This window comes from Centruroides vittatus, unplaced genomic scaffold, assembly GCF_030686945.1.
Source record: "Centruroides vittatus isolate TY-2023 unplaced genomic scaffold, ASM3068694v2 contig_3175, whole genome shotgun sequence".
Lineage (NCBI taxonomy): Eukaryota > Metazoa > Arthropoda > Arachnida > Scorpiones > Buthidae > Centruroides > Centruroides vittatus.
Window position 1 is genome coordinate 563,961 of NW_027122041.1, and position 20,292 is coordinate 584,252.

A 20,292-nucleotide genomic window follows, 5' to 3' on the forward strand; every position below is an offset into this window, starting at 1 on the left:
AAATTCTTTTATTAAATAATAAATAACATAATTCAAATATCTCTTACATATTAAAGTATAAAATTATAAATAAATGAGCAAATTTATTCAATGTAATTATGTACTAATTCTGAATAAATGCTCAAATTTTATTAATTTTTTATTGCAATGTATTAGGAATTAAAGATTTTTATCGATATTTTTATCTTTCGTTATTTACACACAAGGAAAGATTAAATATAAATACGTAGAATATAACATTATAGACTAGATTATGTTTAATGTACAGTACTTCGAGTCAGTAAGTTACAGCATTAATTAAGATTTAGAATTCATCTGTCAAGGCAAAAAATTCTTATTTACTCAGGTTATGTTGCGTAATTAGTTTCTAAAAATATTTTGTTTCTGCATTCAAAAGATTTACGACATAAAATATTATTTTTCATAGGAAATAGTTCCGTTTCTAGGTTTATTTTCCATTTTCTTTTAGGCAAGTTACCGTGTAAGAGAGATTTTACTGTAGGCCTATATAGTTCGCAAAGCTGAAAAAATAAGAACAAAAAAGATTTTTAAATCTATTAAAACTTTATTAAAGTTGTTAAAATTTAAAGAAATACCTTAATAATAAGTATAAAAGTAATTTAAAAATAGAATTTTTTAGAGGCTGATTGTAAGCGTAACTCGCAACTTTGAACAGTTAACTGAAAGCTAAGGGTAAAGTCGAAGGAGTTACTGACACTGTACTTATGACCGACTAGGTAAAGTATCAGCAATATTACTATAAAACAATATAAATATTGTATTTTAAATATATACAATATAAAATACCGTTTCAGTAGAGGATGCGGCTCTCGCATATTTCTGTTTAGATGATATCTGGCTCATATCATGATAAGGTTTGATCGCTTCTCATATATATGTTACCGGCAAAACCCGATTTTACGCCAAACTAGTTTTGCCTAGGCCAAACTAGTTTGGCGTAAGCGTTTCAGGTCAAACTAGTTTAGAATTATTATTCAAGTACATGAATGGTTAAATATATTAATGATTAATTTAAGTTCATCATAAAACACAAATAAGTTTATTTTTAATTTTAGTTTGATTTTAAAAGTTATTTTTATTATTTCGTTTGAATTTTTGAAAATATTTTCGAAAGTTAATTACCTTTAAAAGTGCATGGCTTAATAAAAAAATACAAACTGATAAGTACTGATTAGCTTATTTTTACTTTATAGCTTTGTACGAGTGTTGTGTGGCTTCTAATCAATACCGTTTTTGGTTAATGTTACCCTAGGTATCGAAGATGGCGGCTCGTCTCCGATTCCAGCAATCAGAAGACAGGGAACAGTGGGGACGCACGTTCTAACCTAACCTAACCTATTCTAATATATTACCATAACTATTAGAATAGGTTAGGTTAGGTCAGAACGTGCGTCCACACTGTTCCCTGTCTTCTGATCGCTGGAATCGGAGACGAGCCGCCACCTTCGATACCTAGGGTAACATTAACTCCGTTTTTTATAATTACGTAGACTATGTTTGAATAAATATTGTTCATCTAATTGATTGCCTTTTAATTTTATTTTAACTATTAATATACTTGAATAATAGTTCTAAACTAGTTTGGCCTGACACGCTTACGCCAAACTAGTTTGGCCTAGGCAAAACTAGTTTGGCGTAAAATCGGGTTTTGCCGGTAACATATACAAATAAAGTATCAGTTTCAACTTATAACATTATATGTAGCTCTAAATGTTTTATTTTCCGCTTATATTCAAGATTGTTTCTAATATAATGTAGGATTCTTCCTGTTATGACCATATACACTAGTATATACGTAAGATGTTACTAATAAAGTGAACTAGTCCTATAATTAATTTGGGAATGACTGAGACACTATACACAACTAAAAGATATATATATATATATATATATATACATACTACGCCTTTACTAAACTTATACATACCAAAGTTACCTTAAAGATACGTAATCTTCTATTATAACCACATACATTAGTGATTATATTAGATATTCCATACCTATATAATGTAACTGTTGATATACATATATGTGAAATAAAAATCGTAAAAGTTAAATGATTTTAAATGATTAAAAATTGTCCAATTTACTTTCAAACCGACTTATATGTCGGCAATAGAAGTAAAGGAAGTTGTCACTTTTTATTCGTTGTTTATCGAGAAAAGCAATTTCATTTCATAATGAAACACATTACATAATGAAATCCCATCATCACATCATGAATTATTAAAATATTAATATAATTTGTGCAAAATATAACATTTGTCATAACTAGGCTAAGATTCTGTTTGGGAGCAGTGGCCCGCACAACAGGGTCAAAGGCAAGATGGTCGCTCTATTTACATATACAGGAGAAGACCTACCAATATTAAAGGTAAACATAAAAATTCGTAAACTTTCAAAAATATAATTAAAGTTATTTACGTATTAAAAAAAAATCTTTTGTAAACTCTAAAAATAAAAATTATTTTCAGGTTAAAATTCAAGTAAAACTACTCTTTTATATCCGATTTCGAGTGCCTAAGCAAAACTAAGCACTCGAAAGATTTTTTCAAAAGATTTTTTAGGTACATTATCGATTCCATTGATTTTACCCCTTTGATTTACGTATGTTAAAATAAAAGCATAAATCGGAAAATTTTGAAGTTAAGTATATTTAATTTATTAGATTTCTAAATTCATAATGCTTTTAATTAATTTTATATTCGAATCAAAACTTCAAATTGCAAAAACCATAACAAGCAAATTATAAAAAGAAAAAAATAGTTTTATAATTTTAAATTGTAATTAGAATAAAGATAATTACAACTTTATAAAGTATAAATAAAATAACTTATTATTATTTTATCTGTTTTAATCTAATTACTTATAAATATTAAAAGAAAGATATACCTTTCCACTCTCCGCAACACGTGAATTCTTAAAGTGCATTCTTGCATTCCAAAGAAAAATTTACGTTTTTCCTATTTAAAATGCCAGAGTCATCCCACGTTCTCGCATAATTTCACATACAACTTAAGCGATTAAAACAGAAAATTAAACTGTATCATTCATCAACATGAAATTAAGTCTAAGTTAGGGATTTACAACTAGAAAAAATGCATAATTATATTGATACATTTAAATTTGATATTAATAAAGTTTAATTAAGATCTTACTTTGGACTGGTCTCAGTCATCATTGAAAAGATTAAAAAGTAGAAAAAACCAACAATTTAAAAAGTTCAATTAAAAAAAGAAATTCTCCTCCCAGAAAAAATTGCCTCATGCCTAGGGGTGTTAAATTAAATTAAACCCCAAGTTAATATCTACATAAAGTATAATGGTGTTAAATTTATTAAAAATTCATTTACACATTTAACATTCCACATAAAGTATTTATAAAATTTTATACTAATTATTTAAGTTTCTGACAGTTTTAAAGTTATAAATTATTTACATATAATAATTTGTTTAAATAATGCTATTTTAAACGGAAATGAATCTTTAAGTACTATATTTTCATCGTCAGAAATATTTTTATAACTTTTTTCCAAATCAAAAGGGGGTTATAAACAATTATATATTGTTAAAACGGGAAAATTTTAAAAATAGAAACATTCTAAACGAGTGATAATTTATTACAAAATATTTAATATTATGTAAGAAACGGTGTAAGGAAATAGAATAATGAAAAGTCATTATTTTTATTTTTTTATTTACTTTTATTTATTTTTATTAAAAGTATTTCCTTTTATTTTTTATGGAATATTTTAATTGTTTTATTTGAAAGTAAAATATTGAAACGTAGTTGTTAATTCTTTTATAAAACAATAATTTGTATTTAGTTGTATTATTTTCTCTTTGTCTTGTATGAAAAATTGGTGCTTTATTTTGTCTTTTGGAAAAATCAAGTTTTGTATTTTTTTAAAAATTTAATGTTTTTATTTTTGTGCTTATTTTAAAACTACAAAATTTTTCAGTTTTTACTTTTTGGAAAATGAATGTTTCATTTTTTCTTTCATTAATTTAAAAAATAAAGTTTAAAGTTGTTTAAAGAAAAATTTAACTTTAAAATTTTTGAAAAGTAAAACTCAAAAGTCTCAGTTTTTTTCTCACTGAAACAAAATTTATAAATATTGTTTATTATTGGAACTATTCGAAATTCAGGTCGAAACATTAATAAGTTATTTTTGCTTCTAAAATTATTATTTTTTCAATTTTTATTCAAATTTAGAAATGTTTCTAAAATGATATTTGTGACTTTTAGATTAATTTTCAAAGAAAAAAAAGGTAAGAAAAGAGAAGATAGGGAAATAGAGGAGTGAAAAGAGAGGAAAGAGTGAGAAGGAGAAAGATAAAGAAGAGAGATAGGAAAGATTAAGAGTTAGATAAATAAATAAATAGATAGAGAAGAAATAAATAGAAAGGGAGAGAGAGAGGCGTGTGTAAAAGATCAAAAAAGAGAAAAGAGGGGAGGGGGAAATGGCGATTTTCTTAATTCGTCGTTTTCCTTTAAAAATAATAATAATTATTATAAACAAATAAATAATTTCAATATTTTATTTATTTGTTCATAATTTTACACAATGTACAAAAATAAAATAAGATGTAAAAAAAGCGGTTGAGATGTTTCGATTGACATTATGTTAAATTTATATTTGTTTCTTAATTTATATCTGAAAGTAAGTATAACATGAATGAATATATTAAGTTTTAAAAGTTTTACATGAAATTTATTCTTTATTTTTTGTAATTATAACGCATAAAGCTTGCTATTTTATAGAATAAATTAAATAAAAATAAACACGTTCATAATAGTAGGCTTACATAAAGGACATTAAGGACAAAATAATAATTACTGGATAAGGAAATATTGTTATTTTTATTAAAATATATAAAAATGTGTAATCAGATATCTATGAATTATTAATTTTAATCAAGAAAAATTAAATATGAATGTCAATTAATTAAATTCTCTGTATAGTATACTAAATGCCTTATTGTATTGATAGAATCGCATGCTTACCTTACTTTATTTAATTATTTTGTGTTTCTATTAATAAATTGTAAAATATGAAATAAATTCCGAATGAAAATAATTTATATAAAATAAAGTTTTCATGAATATCTGTGTTTTTATTCTTTAATACATGACAAATCGAATTAAGAGATGGATACTGAATCAATAGGCTGTTTTTAGAATTTATGAATTCACTGCTATGAATTCGCTGCACTGAAAGTATTATAACGTTAGAAAATTATGTTATATTGATTTAGAAATAGTCCAAGTGATGTTGTATTTTATTAATTTTCATACAAGTATTTTTATTTTTAAAAATAATATACATGAATGATCAAGATATCATTGAGTCCCTAATCTATTTGAAATGGTATATCATTTACGCTGGAATAAAGTAATAAGACATAAACAGAATTACGATGAAACTTGAAGAATTAAAAAGATCACAGACTGTACTAGAATTTCACAGAAATATAAAGGAAACTAATAAATAATTAGGAAATACAATGATAAACATTGAAAAAATGACTGAACAACAAGAGAATCATAACGGAAACACTACAAATAATATAAGATTCAATTTGAAAAAATAATCAAAAAGCATGAATAGCATCGACTTTACTCACTACAATTACTACACAATTAATTTTCTTACCTTGTACAAAACTAGATAGAATAGCTAAGAATGGCAAGATGTAAATATTAAAGATGAAAAAATACCAGAAAAAAATTAAAGAATGAAACAGGAAGTGTAAAAACGGCAAAGAACAAACTATGAATAAAAAAAGACAGGAAAAACGGATCTAGTTCAGTATTAAAATTTTATATAAAAAACAAGAAATAACATCTAAGAGCATACTCAATAATATTTTCGTTTGAACAGGATCAGTTGTAAGTGTTATTAAAGATACAAAAAAGAAAAAGAAAAGCTGGAGAGAATTTCTCGAACGGCTATATAAAGAAAGTAGATATATTTTATTCATGGTAGAATAAAGAAAAAACAACTGACAGAAATGGAAGAATTGAGCTACATTAAAAGGGTCAAATTTAATAATGCTTTGGATACAATTCCTAATAGCAAATCTCCAGGAATAAATAAAAGTACAATAGAATTAATTAAAGAAACTGAAACTGCATTATACATATTAGTATATTAATTTAAGTAATTTTATAAATATTAATTACAGATATACAGTAAAAAATACGAATAAAAAACAATAAGTTTAACATCGCGTGTAATAAAAACTAATAGGAAAATTTAAAAATATGTGAATGAAAACCAATATAGTTTTCAAGTAATTGAAATTGTTTTTATTGCTTGAAAATAGAGATGGACGAATCTACACAGGAAACTCAAATATTACGTTGATAAAAATTACATTTGAGTACTACGAATACCTTCAATATTGCACCATACATATAGTCACAGTGGCGAATCCAAAAGTATCCGAAGGAAGTGGGTGCTAACTGAAAAATAGAAAAATATTTGAATAATTATAAGTACTGTACCTTTTATATGTGCAAGATGATTGTTTTATGGATGGTCCCATAAACCATATTTGCCATGAATAATTGTTTTGAAGTTATAATAACGAAATTTTAGTTTTTTGTGTCAATGGTAGGCCTATATCCTTGTATTCGCCATTGCATACTGACAGCGTCTTTTCAGCATCTCTAGTTTGATTTGGGACAAGAAGGAAAGTAGATTCTGAAGTTTTCGAATTCTTGTTTTTAAATAAAAATTTGCAGTAAGTGATAATGAGAACAATAATTTGTTAGTTTATTGTATTTGAGATAAAAGTAGCCTGCCTAAAGAAGCTACTTTAAAACTCAAAGTCAAAATTAAAAGATTAAAATTTCATTTCTTAAAATTTAGTAAATTGTATTTCTTGTTACTTTTTGTTTTAGTTTATTAACTTATTTTATTTATTTCAATATATTAATAAGTATTTTACCAAATAAGTTATACAAGGTAATTAAATTCACTAAGTATTCGGAGTATTTTCAATCTAGTTAATATTCGAATTCGAGAAAAGTGATATTCGCCATATCTACTTAAAAAGATGGCGATTAAGAAGATAATCATCAAATTATTATGGAATTTTATGACAATGAAAATACAATTTTTTGACAAAAGGACTAACATTATCAGTGGATAGAAAAATAGAAGTGGGACGAACTTTATGTCTACTGTTTCCCAAGCATTTTAATAACATAGTGTTAAAAATTCTGTAGTAATGTATAGAATAGTACTAAAAATTCCGTAGTAATGTATAGAATAGTACTAAAAATTCCTGTAGTAATTCCGTCGTCATCTTTGTTTCCGTTATCCTGAAGAGACTACAGGATACTTTAAAATGAGAATCTGCTTTAATGGAGAGAGAATTAATTGTATGAAGTTTGAAGATGATTAAGTCATAATTATGAAAAAAAACGCTACATATTGAAAGTACTGTATTTATCGACGGAAAACCGTAGGTCGACGGGTTTTGCTATTTAGGACAAATCATTAGAGATAAGCCTACAAGATATTAGACAAGAACTGCAATACCAAGACTTTATGAGATAATTCCAGGATAATAATTTCTAAAATATTAGTTTAGAATATAAGAAAGTGTATTAAAAACATACATATGATTAATAATATTGCATGTAGTAAAAAATCTGGACATTAGGAAAGATGAAAGAGGTGTTAAAATTACTTAACTTGGTTATAGAAAAACACAAATAAATTTATTTTTTTTAAAGTATTGAAAAAAATACATTTATAAACAACATAAAAAATGCTTAATTATGTATACAACTTTTACAAGATTTTTGTAGCTTATCATCTGTAAACATTTTAAACTGTTTTGTATATCGTAGCAGAGTCGTAGCCTACAATTAAAGGTCGTCTTTGCTAAGAAAGACTGTTAGTTCATGGTGTTGGAAAGGGAAGAAATGAAGACGTTTTTGTATCTGTATTTTATATACATATAAAAATGATCTTGGGTAGAACATATTCTACGTTATATATGAATAGTGAAATTGTGCGAAGAATATTAGAAAGTAAAATGTAAGGCAAACAATCAAGACAATAGTTCATTTCACAAATTTATAAAATACTTTAGTTAAAATATTCTGAAATCGTAAAACAGGATAAAGATTGACAGAACTAGAAAAAAATTTCAAGAACTGTAAAGGACTAATTAGAAGATTGAATAATTAAATTATTATATTATAAATATCTAGTTTAAACAGGTATATATATTTGTAAATATATATCTGTAAATATACATACAGTCGAGAAAAATTAGTCTAACATATTCCTCAATAATTTATGAGGGTACAATTTTCAATTTTATATATTACAAATATATCTGGAAAATATTCTCACAAAATAAAACACATCTATTACTACTTTCGAAACGTAATACCATATTTATCATATCTGCCAAAGTTCAAGAATAATTAGAGATGTAGAATAACACTTTTCTCGAATTCGAATATTAACCAGACACCGATACATTTGAATATTCGAATACTCAAATGTCGAATACTTTATTAATTATATTAATAAAGCAAAACAATTAGTATTCGAGGATAGTATTTACTAAAAATTACATCAGTTACTTTAATTATAAACATTCATAGTTTCAAAGTTTATTGATATTATTGTTTCTAATATAAGCAACTTAAGACTCCATGTTTATACCTTTTCGTGAATTTCAATAAAATTTTCAAATGAAAGTTTCTGATGGATTAATGCTACTATAATAATTTAAAATGCGGCATTATCTTAAAAAAAATTTAAGCCCAAAATAGTCTTTAAACTTTACATATTTCGAAATGTACATTGATTATATAATAAATACATGACTAATATCTTAAAGTCTTCTTATTACCTCAAGAAAGATGACAGTTATTTGGAATGTAAACAGTCTAAGTGTAAAAGACCAGATGTGGTTCATTACGTAATTTTTAAATAAGAAAAACTTAAATTAATTAATATAAAAATAAATTTTATGATTTTTAAATTTGATATTTAGTTTTATTAACATATTTAAATTATTTTTTTATTATTAAATTACAAATACTGTTAATTCAATGTAATATATTAAGGATAAATTCCTTTGATGTTTTCATTTAAATTTTAAAATATTTTTATATTCATACTATAACTGTAATATTCATATCCACATTGATTTCTTACTATGGTATCTTGTATGTTACTGTACTGTACTATGTGTATGTGTAGTATATGTAGACTGTGCTGTAATGATTAGATCCTATAATGTGATTAAAATATTTTTAAATTAATACTTGTAACTGCGATAATACTAAAAAAATAATAATAAAACCAATTTTACAGAGTTTTGCTATTTTTTAAATAAAAACAACTGATATACAACTTTAAAAAATATGTATATACAATTATAAATTAGACGAATTAAACTTACAGAAAAATAAACGATTGAAATTCAAGACTTTTAAAACAATTTTATTTTATTATTCAATCCTTTAAAATTATTGTTAACTAATTATTTTACATTAAAATTATTTATTATAATATTTACAACAAAAAATAAACGGAAAATTAATAGAATATAAAGTAATAACTCGTCTCATCCTATAAAAAATACATGAATCATTAAATTTAAAATATATGATATTATCTTAGAAACATAATATGATATAAGTAGCTTAATGTAGCTGTTTATGGGCTAGAAAATAATGAAAAAGTTATCATTCATTCTAGTACAATCGAAAGGGAAAGTTTCGCTTTACAATGAAAACCTATATTGGGTCAATCTACAAGAGAAGTTCTTTCACCTGCTGACTACGAGGAAAAGGTTGAGGAAAATTTTGAAGGCGAATTAGGGCATTGGAAATGTGAATATTATCATTCGTGTTTAGTATAACTTTATTATTATATTCCTTTCTATTTTTAAACGTACGAAGGAATGCCACTTTACAATCAGAAAAATAACATCTTAATGATGTATATGTAGGAATATTCGGAGTAATTTTTTTGTTTTTTTGTACATAAATTATTTCAAAAATTACTTATTAAATATATTATAAGCGTTATAAGATATCGCTTGTAGTACTTACTTGTTAAACTGTTTCTATAATGATTATACAGAGGTTAATTATAGAAATCAACATTGTATTATGATTATATATGGAAGTGAAGTTTTGTGGAATTTTTTTTTTACTGGAATTATGATAAAAAATTATTTCGGAACACGTTCCAGAACATGATAAAGAAAGAAAAGAAACGATAACGTTAGAAATACCAAGAGACTGAATTGCGATCGATCACAGAGCAGTCTGGGTTCACCACGTTTGTGTCAGTTGGAGGAAACTGAATCGACAGTGAAAGGTAAGGCCAAAAACTATTTCGATTCGTACGTTTTTGTGAAATTTCTTGTACATATAATTAACAGGAGATAAATTGAAGTGTAGTACATTAACACTGGTACGATAACTTAATGGTGAACCGTAGAATTCCGTCTCTAAAATCATATCTGTGTGGGTTGTAATGGTGTCGTTTCTAGAAGATAAATAGTATAAGCTATATAAAATGATGGCATCTATTAAGCTCGTTTGTTAATTTAGAATTAATTTTTGAATAAACCAGGTTAAAAAGGATTTAAAAAATTTTTAAATTTACAATTTTTAAAAATAAAAAAAAATCGATTTAAAACATGAATTTTAAAATACATAAAATTGAATAATATAAGGATGAGGAGTGTACATCAATCAATATTATTATATAAAAAATTTAGAAAGGATATAAAAATTTAAATCAATATTATTTAATTTTATATAATGGCTTTTTTGAAATTTTAGTATAAAATAATTACTTTAATGTTATAGTTTGCAGCTTATATGAGTTAATACCTTAGTAATAAAATTTAATTCTTAGAATGATTTAGAATAAATTTTAATGTACGCGTACGAGTTAAACTAGTACCTTTACTATATTATCGACCAATTAAGAAATCTACTTTGACCATTGAATGTAAGTTACTCATTTCTTCAAAGAGTAGTCCATATCATACTTAAGTTATACATTTCATCACAAAATTCAGTTTCTGACCTACATGAGAATAATTAAATGAATAAAAATAGTTTAATAACAAAATTTGAAACAATTATTTTTATAAATTTAGAGATTTTTTCATACAATCTATCATAGTGAATCTATTTAGCTCTTAATTCTTAAAATATGGAAAAATTACCGTCGAAGGATATAAAGAAATTGATCAGGGAGATTTAAATCAATAAAAAGTTATTATATTTTTATTCGTAAAATTATTATATACTATTGAGAAGTTAAACTCTTATAAAGCAATATTTTATATGCTATAGCAATTTTGTATCATTATATATATATACATTTGAATAATAACTGTATTTTAAAAAATTCTATTTATCGATTTTTATGTATAGAATAATTTTTCTAAGCATTATAGCAACGTAATTTTACAGTTACGTTCGCTAAAAAAATTATTGATTAATTCTAATATATTCCTTTTTCCCCATTCTTGTTGAAAATTCAACAATATTAAATCAATAATTTAAGAAATATAAACTTACTTGTAGAAGCTATCCATTATAATCAAACACTCAATTTAATTAATTCCTTTTCATTTTCCTATAGTGAAAATTATAATCCTTTATATATATATATATATATATATATATATATATGAATTTTTGTAGTAAATGTTCTTTTATTATTCATATATGCTGTATATACACAAAGCAGAATTTTTACAAAAGTTAAGCAAGTTACAGCTTAAGATTTTTATATGTATTACCATTTTACAATAGGATGAAAGCCTCTTATATGTTATAGATTAGGAACATTACAACTATATCTGGTCTTCTGGCTCTTTATGTGTATATATATATAATAGCAAAAATAGCAGGTTTTAAATATTATAAAATATTAAATACTTAAAAATTTTATTGATTCTTTCTAATTATATCATTTCGTGCTTTAAATATTTAAATTTGAAATTCAGATCATTCACCTTAACGTTGAAAAAGTCACGAAACAAACTGTAAATTTGTTGAAAATATAATTAAATTTATTATTTTACACAAAATTTCCCTTAATTTAATTTAATAAATTAGTAGTTTTTTCTATTTAATATTTATTTACCTATTAAATTCATATCCGATATTTTATACAACGTAATTAATAAACATTAAATACGTGAAATAAGTTCTAAAAATTATTTAATTTTTATTTAAAAATTTAAATAACGACTTTCGCAAGTGAGTAAATAAGTACATTTTATTTTTTTTACCAAAGTTTTAAAGTGAATTTTAACTTTAAAAATTTCCTAATGTGTTGCGAAAATTCAAGGACTCACAGAAAAAAATCAAATTAAAAATATATAATTCCTTCCTTTTTAAAAAAGTTGTAATTATTTTTATTGGTAAAAATGTGTCATCTGATTACTAACGGTTTAGATGCGTCATCATTCTTTTAACCAATAGGATAATAAACAAAGCGCCTCTAGCGGTAAAACTAAAAGTGAAAATGTTTCATAAAGAGGCAAAACGCAACAGAGGCACTCAAAGGGATAAATAAGCCTGGAAGTGTCAGAGAGCTTGTAAATATTTTTATATTTTTTACTAGGTAAATATCCTAAATTTTGCTTTCATTTTTTAAAAATATTTGCTAAAATTTATTTATATTTATTTTAAATTTTTATAAATATTTTAAATTTTTACTTATAAGTTTCAGCGCTTATTTTGAGGTTGGTTTTAGTTATTTTAAGGGTTTTTACCGGATAAAATCACTTTAAAATATAACTATTCACCTCATTAATAATACATATCATCTGTTCATTTAAATTTATAGATATAATTGCTACAATTAAGGGATCGTTTATTAAATTATAAACAAAAATAATTGTTTATAATTTACGCTTTGCGATACGATTGATGATTTTTTAAATTGGGATGGAATTAATCAGTTGGCATCCTATAGGAATATATAGGGTAGATTTCTATATAGTACTATGCTACGATTATATCTAAATAAATGCTGTATGATGCTTTGTGCGTGTATCATATGCATATTGTGTATATCTTATACATATCTTTCTACAAATATGCGCTTTTCGCGTGCATGAAAATAATTTTTCCTCCCTTCAAAAGATTCAGACTATACGGAACTACTTTTACCTGACTTGATGTATGTAATACGGAAGTTATCCTTAGAAAATTCATTAATTTATTTTAGTTTTTCGTGGTTTAATCTAATCGTTTAACTATTTTTTTATACATTTTTATTTTTATTTACTATTTTTTCGGTTTATACGTTAAAATATTTATCTAAAAAATAATTATTTTATATTAAATTTAAAATAATTTTATTCTTTTATTAATAGTAACATGATTTAAAATAGAAACAGTAGATTTATTTTGTAAAATTGTAAAGCTTTTTCAAGTTTTAATAATTAATGGTAATTTGTAAGTTAATTATAGTTAAACAATACCATGACTTATTAATAGCATTATGATAAATTTAAAAATAATTTAAAATTTATTTTATGTAAGCTCACAAAAATAATTGCTTTAGACACAAATGTTGTTAAGAACAAATCGTTTTTTATTAATTAATTAAAATAATAAACCAATAAAAATTATTTTTAAAAATTACTTTATTTTTTAATAATTTTAACCATTATTTTATTTATAATGGTTATTTATAATTAAAATAATGGTTAAAATTAATTTAATTTAATTTAAAAAAACAGTAAAATTCTGATTTATAGTTTTTCCACTAAAACAATTTTAACGTATTAATGGAAATGAATAGTTCTCTTCAAGTTTTCTTATATAAAAATCGTTTGATACTTATTTTGAAACAAATTAATTCTATATTTATACAGGAAAATTTTTAAAAGATATAATTAATTATATGGGAATTTTATGAATAAATAAATTTCTGGAAATTTGTTATCATACCAATTTCCGTTTGTGGTTAGAAGGAAATTAATTTAATTTTTTAATTTATAGGAAATTTTATTATATTTAAATACTTTAAAATGTAGAGGATTTTTAAAATAAATATAAACCAACAACTGTAGTGCCTTTGACCGGTGTGCTTCTCTCCTCTTTCTCTGTAAAACGCAAACGTTTTCGAACCTCGTTGGTTGGAGAAAGAGGAGAGAAGCACACCGGTCAAAGGCACTACAGTTGTTGGTTTTAATTTATTTTCACTCCGGTGTTGTTCCTTTATATATTTTTTATAAATATAAACATTAAATTAATATATAAACTTTAATTATTTTATATAAATTATAATATATATCAAATTAGTTGTTGAACATACAAAATTAATATCTTTGATCTTGCCCATACTCAATATATTGAGAAGAAAAAAATTATTTTAAAATTATTGTATATTGTAAATATTAAATTAAAAGTAATGATAATATAATTTAATAAATTGACAAAATTTTAAACTAACTTTTATCAATTTATTTTATATTTAATTATGAAGTATTAAAAGTTATAAGAAAATTGTTATAGTTAATTTTAATATTTTAATAAACGTATTTTTATAAAAATATTCTAAATATTATTTTTTAATATTTCGAATTCTTAAAATGAATTTAAGAGTAGGTCAATAGTTTCTCCAATGCTTTATACTTCCTTACAAAGTTGATTGGTGTGTTTAAGTAGGTAGAAAGCCTGTAGCTGTATTTGACCCGGAGATAGAAGAAAACACCTCCCGATTTATTTTCAGGAACACATATTTTTTTTTATGTTTTTCTTCTTACTTCTTTGTAAAAATTTATATAAAAGGAAACAGTGACATTAAAATCTGCATTTTTCCTGCTTATTAGAAAATGTCCTTATATAATTATAATTTTAGCTTTTCTTAAAATAATTTAACAATTAAAAGATAAAGTGAAATTATTTATGATTTAAATCATCAATATGTTTTATTTAAAAATATATTTAAAAGTTTTATATCCGTTTAAGTGAGCATTATTTTTTTTTTTTTTTTGACCATACTATTTTTATTACAATATATTTATAAATTTGATGTAAAAATTGATTATAAACTTCTAATTATAGGTGAAATGGCACCTAGACCAAGTACTACGTTATCTACTGTTACAGAAACAGTATCACAAGAAAAGAAAAGTATTAAATCCGAATATCCACCTTTACAAATAGTATGGAGAAATGTGGCAATCTTCGTTTTCTTACACATTGGTGCCGTATACGGGGCATATTTAAGTTTAGTTTTTGTTAAATGGCAAACATGGCTTTTCTGTAAGTTTACAATTAATTAAATTTTATATTTAATATTTGTGAGAAGTTGACCGAAAATTATTTTTTAAGTAAGACAGCCTACTGCGAATCTAACAAGTGATTGATAATGTTGATAACTTCATGAATAGTTGGTTGTCTGTAAATAGATCGTCTGACAATGTAAAGAGATTTTATCAACAATTAATATTTAAAAATTTTAAATTTTTTAAATAATATATTATATATTATTGAATGTGATATAAAAAATTCAGTCGTGATATAAAAAATTCAGTAAAGAATGTAAAGATTTAATCAATACTTTTTATAAACTAATATTAAATTTATTACAAAGAATTACAATTCTATATCTTATAATTAATTAAATGTGTATTATTTTTAGGCTGCTTTATTGGATTCCTTTCTGGTTTGGGGATAACTGCTGGTGCTCATCGTTTATGGTGCCACAGATCATATAAGGCAAAATTGCCACTTAGAATATTTCTTTGCATTTGTAACTGTATTGCTACAGAAGTAAGTAATTTAAAAAATGGCTTATATTTATTTCTTATAAAACTAATATAAAAATATAAAATTTGTTATTATTTATTTTATTCTAAGACGTTTGATGATTCATTTTCATTCCATTCTTATCTTTAAGAATCTACCTCTCATATGTCTATTCTGTTATGTGAACGACCTTAACATATATTTAATTTTACATAACTTATATTCTTGATTCAGAATCAATTTTTTTATTTTAAGTTATAAAAATTTAACAAATTTTCAGTTTGATGGCCGAGAGGGTTAAGGCTTTAGCCTTTCACACTGGGGACCCGGAATCGATCCGGGAGAGCAACAACCGCGAACAGGACTGTATATAGATATTTATCATTTGGGCATGAAAGCTTATTTTGCCTACTTATACCGATAATTCATGAAAAATGCAAGTATTAACAAAATAAAAACTTATCTAAAAAAAAAATCTTAGAACGAGACAACTTTTTATATTTCCCAAAAACCTGACTAATCGAAAACAGGAAGTGTAACACTAATTACCTATCTTGATTAAAGTAAAATTTATTGGCATTAAAAATATTAAAACAGATTCCAGGCTATGGGTTTTTAAATATATTTTTTCTCTGTGATCCACTTACATTTTCCAGGGTTTCAGCATGTCTTTGAAACATAAAACACTTATTCTGATAGCAGTTCTAAATATGAATTGTAACATATTTTTAAACTTTTCTTTTTTCTTAAATTAATAAAAACACAGACTTCTATAAAACAAAAACCTGTTAAAGCAGAAGATTCTGGCCAGTATTGTTGCATTTAGTTTTAGATAGATTTTTATTGTATTTTCTAAATTAAAATTAATTGTAAATTCTATATTTATTTTTACAATAATTAAATTTTACAAATATAATAGATAAATGACCAGTTTAAATATATTCACGAAGTTCACACGCCTCAGTCACATTAAAATGTCTTTAATAAAATCATTTAAATTCATTATAATTAAAATTTACAATTGCCTGACTTCATACGATCTAAATTCTTGTTCATCCGTTAAATAATTATAAATAACTTACGCAAGAAATAGGTTCCGTTTTCTTAAAACAACGTTACCGATCAGTCGAACAAATCTCAGCTGGAAATAATGACATCGTAGTGAATGTCATACATGATAAGGAATAAGCTCTGTTCATGATGAATTACATATTTTAAATTAATTATTCGTGACATTTAAAAAAGATTGTGAAAAATACGAATCATATTCTATAAAATGTTCATCTGAGTTTCCGTCTTGTAATATATTCAGTAATTAACTTAAACCAGCGGTTCCCAAAGTGTGCGCCGTGGCGCCCTAGGGCGCTGCGGCTTTCTTACGAAATGTTATAAAATGTTTATAATGTTCGAATTTAATGTACTTGTTGGAATTTGACATAGGGCGCCTTGGAAAATTCTGCATTTAGCAAGGGCGCTTAGAATCAAAAAAATTTGGCAACCACTGACTTAAACAAAGATGGATACACTATTTAGTAGTCAGGGAATCACTATTAGAACTCTGTTATAACATTAGAGAATTATATTATTATAATCCAAGATTAAACAAAGTATTGATATGATTAAATGATTAATATACATTATACGTTATTTCATTATAAATATATTTTTTATAGAATGACATATATGAATGGTCACGAGATCATCGAGTCCATCATAAATATTCTGAAACGACTGCAGATCCTCATAATGTAGAACGAGGTTTCTTTTTTTCTCATATCGGATGGCTTTTAGTTCGGAAACATCCAGACGTTATAGCAAAAGGAAAAACTATTGATTTAAGTGATTTAAAAGATGATCCTGTAGTTAAATTCCAAAGAAGGTTAGTATTATTAAATACGATAAATCGGCACATATTCAAATATTTATTATATTTAAAATAAATTGTTACAGGTACTATGCACAATTGGTGATACTCTTCAATTTATTAATACCAACATTTGTACCTTATTGGTTTTGGGGCGAATCAGCGTATTACTCCTTTTGGTTCACTTTTGTGACGAGATATATTGTGGCTCTTCATATGACTTGGTTAGTAAACAGTGCAGCTCACATGTGGGGAAATAAACCATACGATAAATATATATCGGCCAGAGAAAATAACTTCGTAGCCATAGGAGCGCTTGGAGAAGGATTTCACAATTATCATCACACATTTCCATGGGATTACAGCACAAGCGAATTAGGATGGAGGTTTAATATTTCTACAATGTTCATAGATACCATGGCTTGGTTAGGATTAGCTTATGACCTTAAAACAGTTCCTTCAGAAATGATTAAACAAAGAGTTGAAAGAACAGGCGAAAAATATGAATAAGCGGAAATTTACTATTAACTACGGTTGCAAGATATATTAACGGCTGTTAAACTTCCGAGAATGATTAATTGAAGTGATTTATCAATAATTCCATATGAATGAAAGTTCTAAGGATCGTATTTCGTAATAAGTGTGATATTTTGTTCACAAGGTAAATGTGCATATAAAAATTTTATCCATACCGAATTAATGATAAACACTATCGCAATTTTACCAGACGTTTATGCAATCGACCTTAAAATTTATATAGGAAAAATATATTTGACAACTGCACACTGTTTATTCAATACGTTAATGTTGTTATATTTTACAAATATAAGTAAAAAATATTTTAAAAAAATTTATTAAGTTTATAATTTTGAATATGATCAATATGAATATTAATATTCTAACATCTATTATTTTATCGTTATTATATATTTTAGTTCAATAATATATAATATTTGGTAAAGTCATAATAGTATGAAAATACTGATAACTGTTATCAAATCAATATTTAAACAAAATTTTAAATAAATAAACTAGTCCACAATGTTTTTAATATTGATTTTTATTTTCTTAATTATTGTGATTGATTGTCAATATTTAGAAAAAAATAATGATAATAATAATATTAAAGAATAATAATGTGGATATGTAAAATAATGAAATGGAGAGTGAATATTGGCTATGCCTTATAAAAGTGCCACATAAAGAAAGAGGACCAGAGCCGGATTTAAGCTGAAACATATAAGAAGTACTCACTCCTCTATTAACTAATAAATTTACAAGCTTGAGGCCCTAAAATGTACGCCATTAACTCATTCTCTAAACTGTGTAAACTCGTATTACAAGACCCCAAATTGTGTAACTTCGTATCATGAGACCTTAAGCTGTAACTTATTAATATATATGTAAAATCCGGCCTTGGAAAGGCTACGGTATGTAAAATGATATCGTATTCGAAAAGCAATAATCTATGCAACAAATAAATATAAATGTTAATAAATTTTGACCTTGATTTATGTATTTTTTATATATAAATTATCTTTTAACTGTAGATCAGTATAAATAAATTGGTGCTGGTTTTCAGATTTTTAAGATATACATATTAAATAAAGAATTTTTTAAAGTTTTTAAATCAAAAATAAATATTTTCAATTATTTTAAAATGTTTTTGGATCATAAAATATGTTAGAAATACAATAATAAAACCATTAATATTATGTAAGACTCTGTTTACAATTCAGCATTTATCATTTATCCTTTATAAAATTGTTCTTTTCTTTAAACAAAATAATTTTTAGTACAATTTTTGAACTTATTAATTAAATTTTAAATATTAATAATTAAAAATTATATATATTTAAATTCATTTTAAAATTAAATTAGACATAAAGCAAATGATAATAATGAAAATTAATTAGTTATCAATTAACTTAAAATCAGATAAAGTAATTATCTTTTAATTACAAATGTTAATATGAAAATCTTTATTGAATGTTTATTTTATTAAAATTTCTTCTTAAAACTGCTTAAGTACAAATAATATAAATTTTTATTTTAAGGAAAATATAAAAGCAATTCATTGTTTGAATGCAGTCATTAAAACTTACCACTATGTAAAAGGAAGAATAGAAAATTTCCCTAAATAATTTTTTAGTTCTTTTTAAAACAGCTAGCAACAGCCAGGAGTTGCGTAACTTTCCTGGCTGTTAAGCGAAATTATTTAAAAAGTAGCTTTTACAATATTAACTATAATTAAGGCAATCCACAATCTGCTTTATTTTAAAATATTTGCTTTTAAAAAAATAAAGATTCTGCTATATTATGCTTATAACAGAAATTTTCTGTTTTATTCTGCCGAATTTATTTATTTATTTTTAATTACACTTGCTTTCATCGCAAAAAATTTTCTTTACAATTTTTATTGGTTTACAGAATTCTCAATGCTACTTTTACTGCATATCTTCGTCTGGATCAGTCAAGTTGAACGTGATTCAAATATGAATGTCCAAATTTTCCTTGGTAAATGATAATTTATTCGGCGTAAGGTTTGTGGCAGAAAAACTTCTCTCCATATCTTTACTGCCAGCAGGAACTGACAGAGCTTTTAATGCCAGCTGACTCAAAAT

At 24.4% G+C, this 20,292-nt stretch overlaps 1 protein-coding gene and 1 long non-coding RNA gene across 3 annotated transcripts; one reads left to right on the forward strand and one right to left on the reverse strand.

Annotated features, from left to right (window-relative positions):
* Positions 1–328: 328 nt before the first annotated feature.
* LOC136973455 (uncharacterized) lies at positions 329–12,419 on the reverse strand. Its single transcript, XR_010880496.1, has 3 exons — positions 12,327–12,419; positions 10,982–11,107; positions 329–521 (listed from the first exon to the last, which is right to left on the reverse strand). It is a non-coding gene; the product is annotated as an uncharacterized lncRNA (long non-coding RNA).
* On the forward strand, positions 10,300–19,172 carry LOC136973453 (acyl-CoA Delta-9 desaturase-like). Of its 2 annotated transcripts, none has more exons than XM_067268186.1 (5): positions 10,300–10,387; positions 15,118–15,318; positions 15,698–15,828; positions 17,478–17,683; positions 17,755–19,172. In XM_067268186.1, the coding sequence occupies exons 2-5, from the start codon at positions 15,123–15,125 to the stop codon at positions 18,176–18,178; spliced, it is 957 nt and encodes a 318-aa protein (XP_067124287.1). In that variant the 5' UTR covers positions 10,300–10,387; positions 15,118–15,122; the 3' UTR covers positions 18,179–19,172. The 2 variants fall into 2 exon arrangements, with proteins under 2 accessions (XP_067124287.1, XP_067124286.1); XM_067268185.1 differs by lacking the exon at positions 10,300–10,387 and adding an exon at positions 12,566–12,661.
* The last annotated feature ends 1,120 nt before the right edge of the window (positions 19,173–20,292 follow it).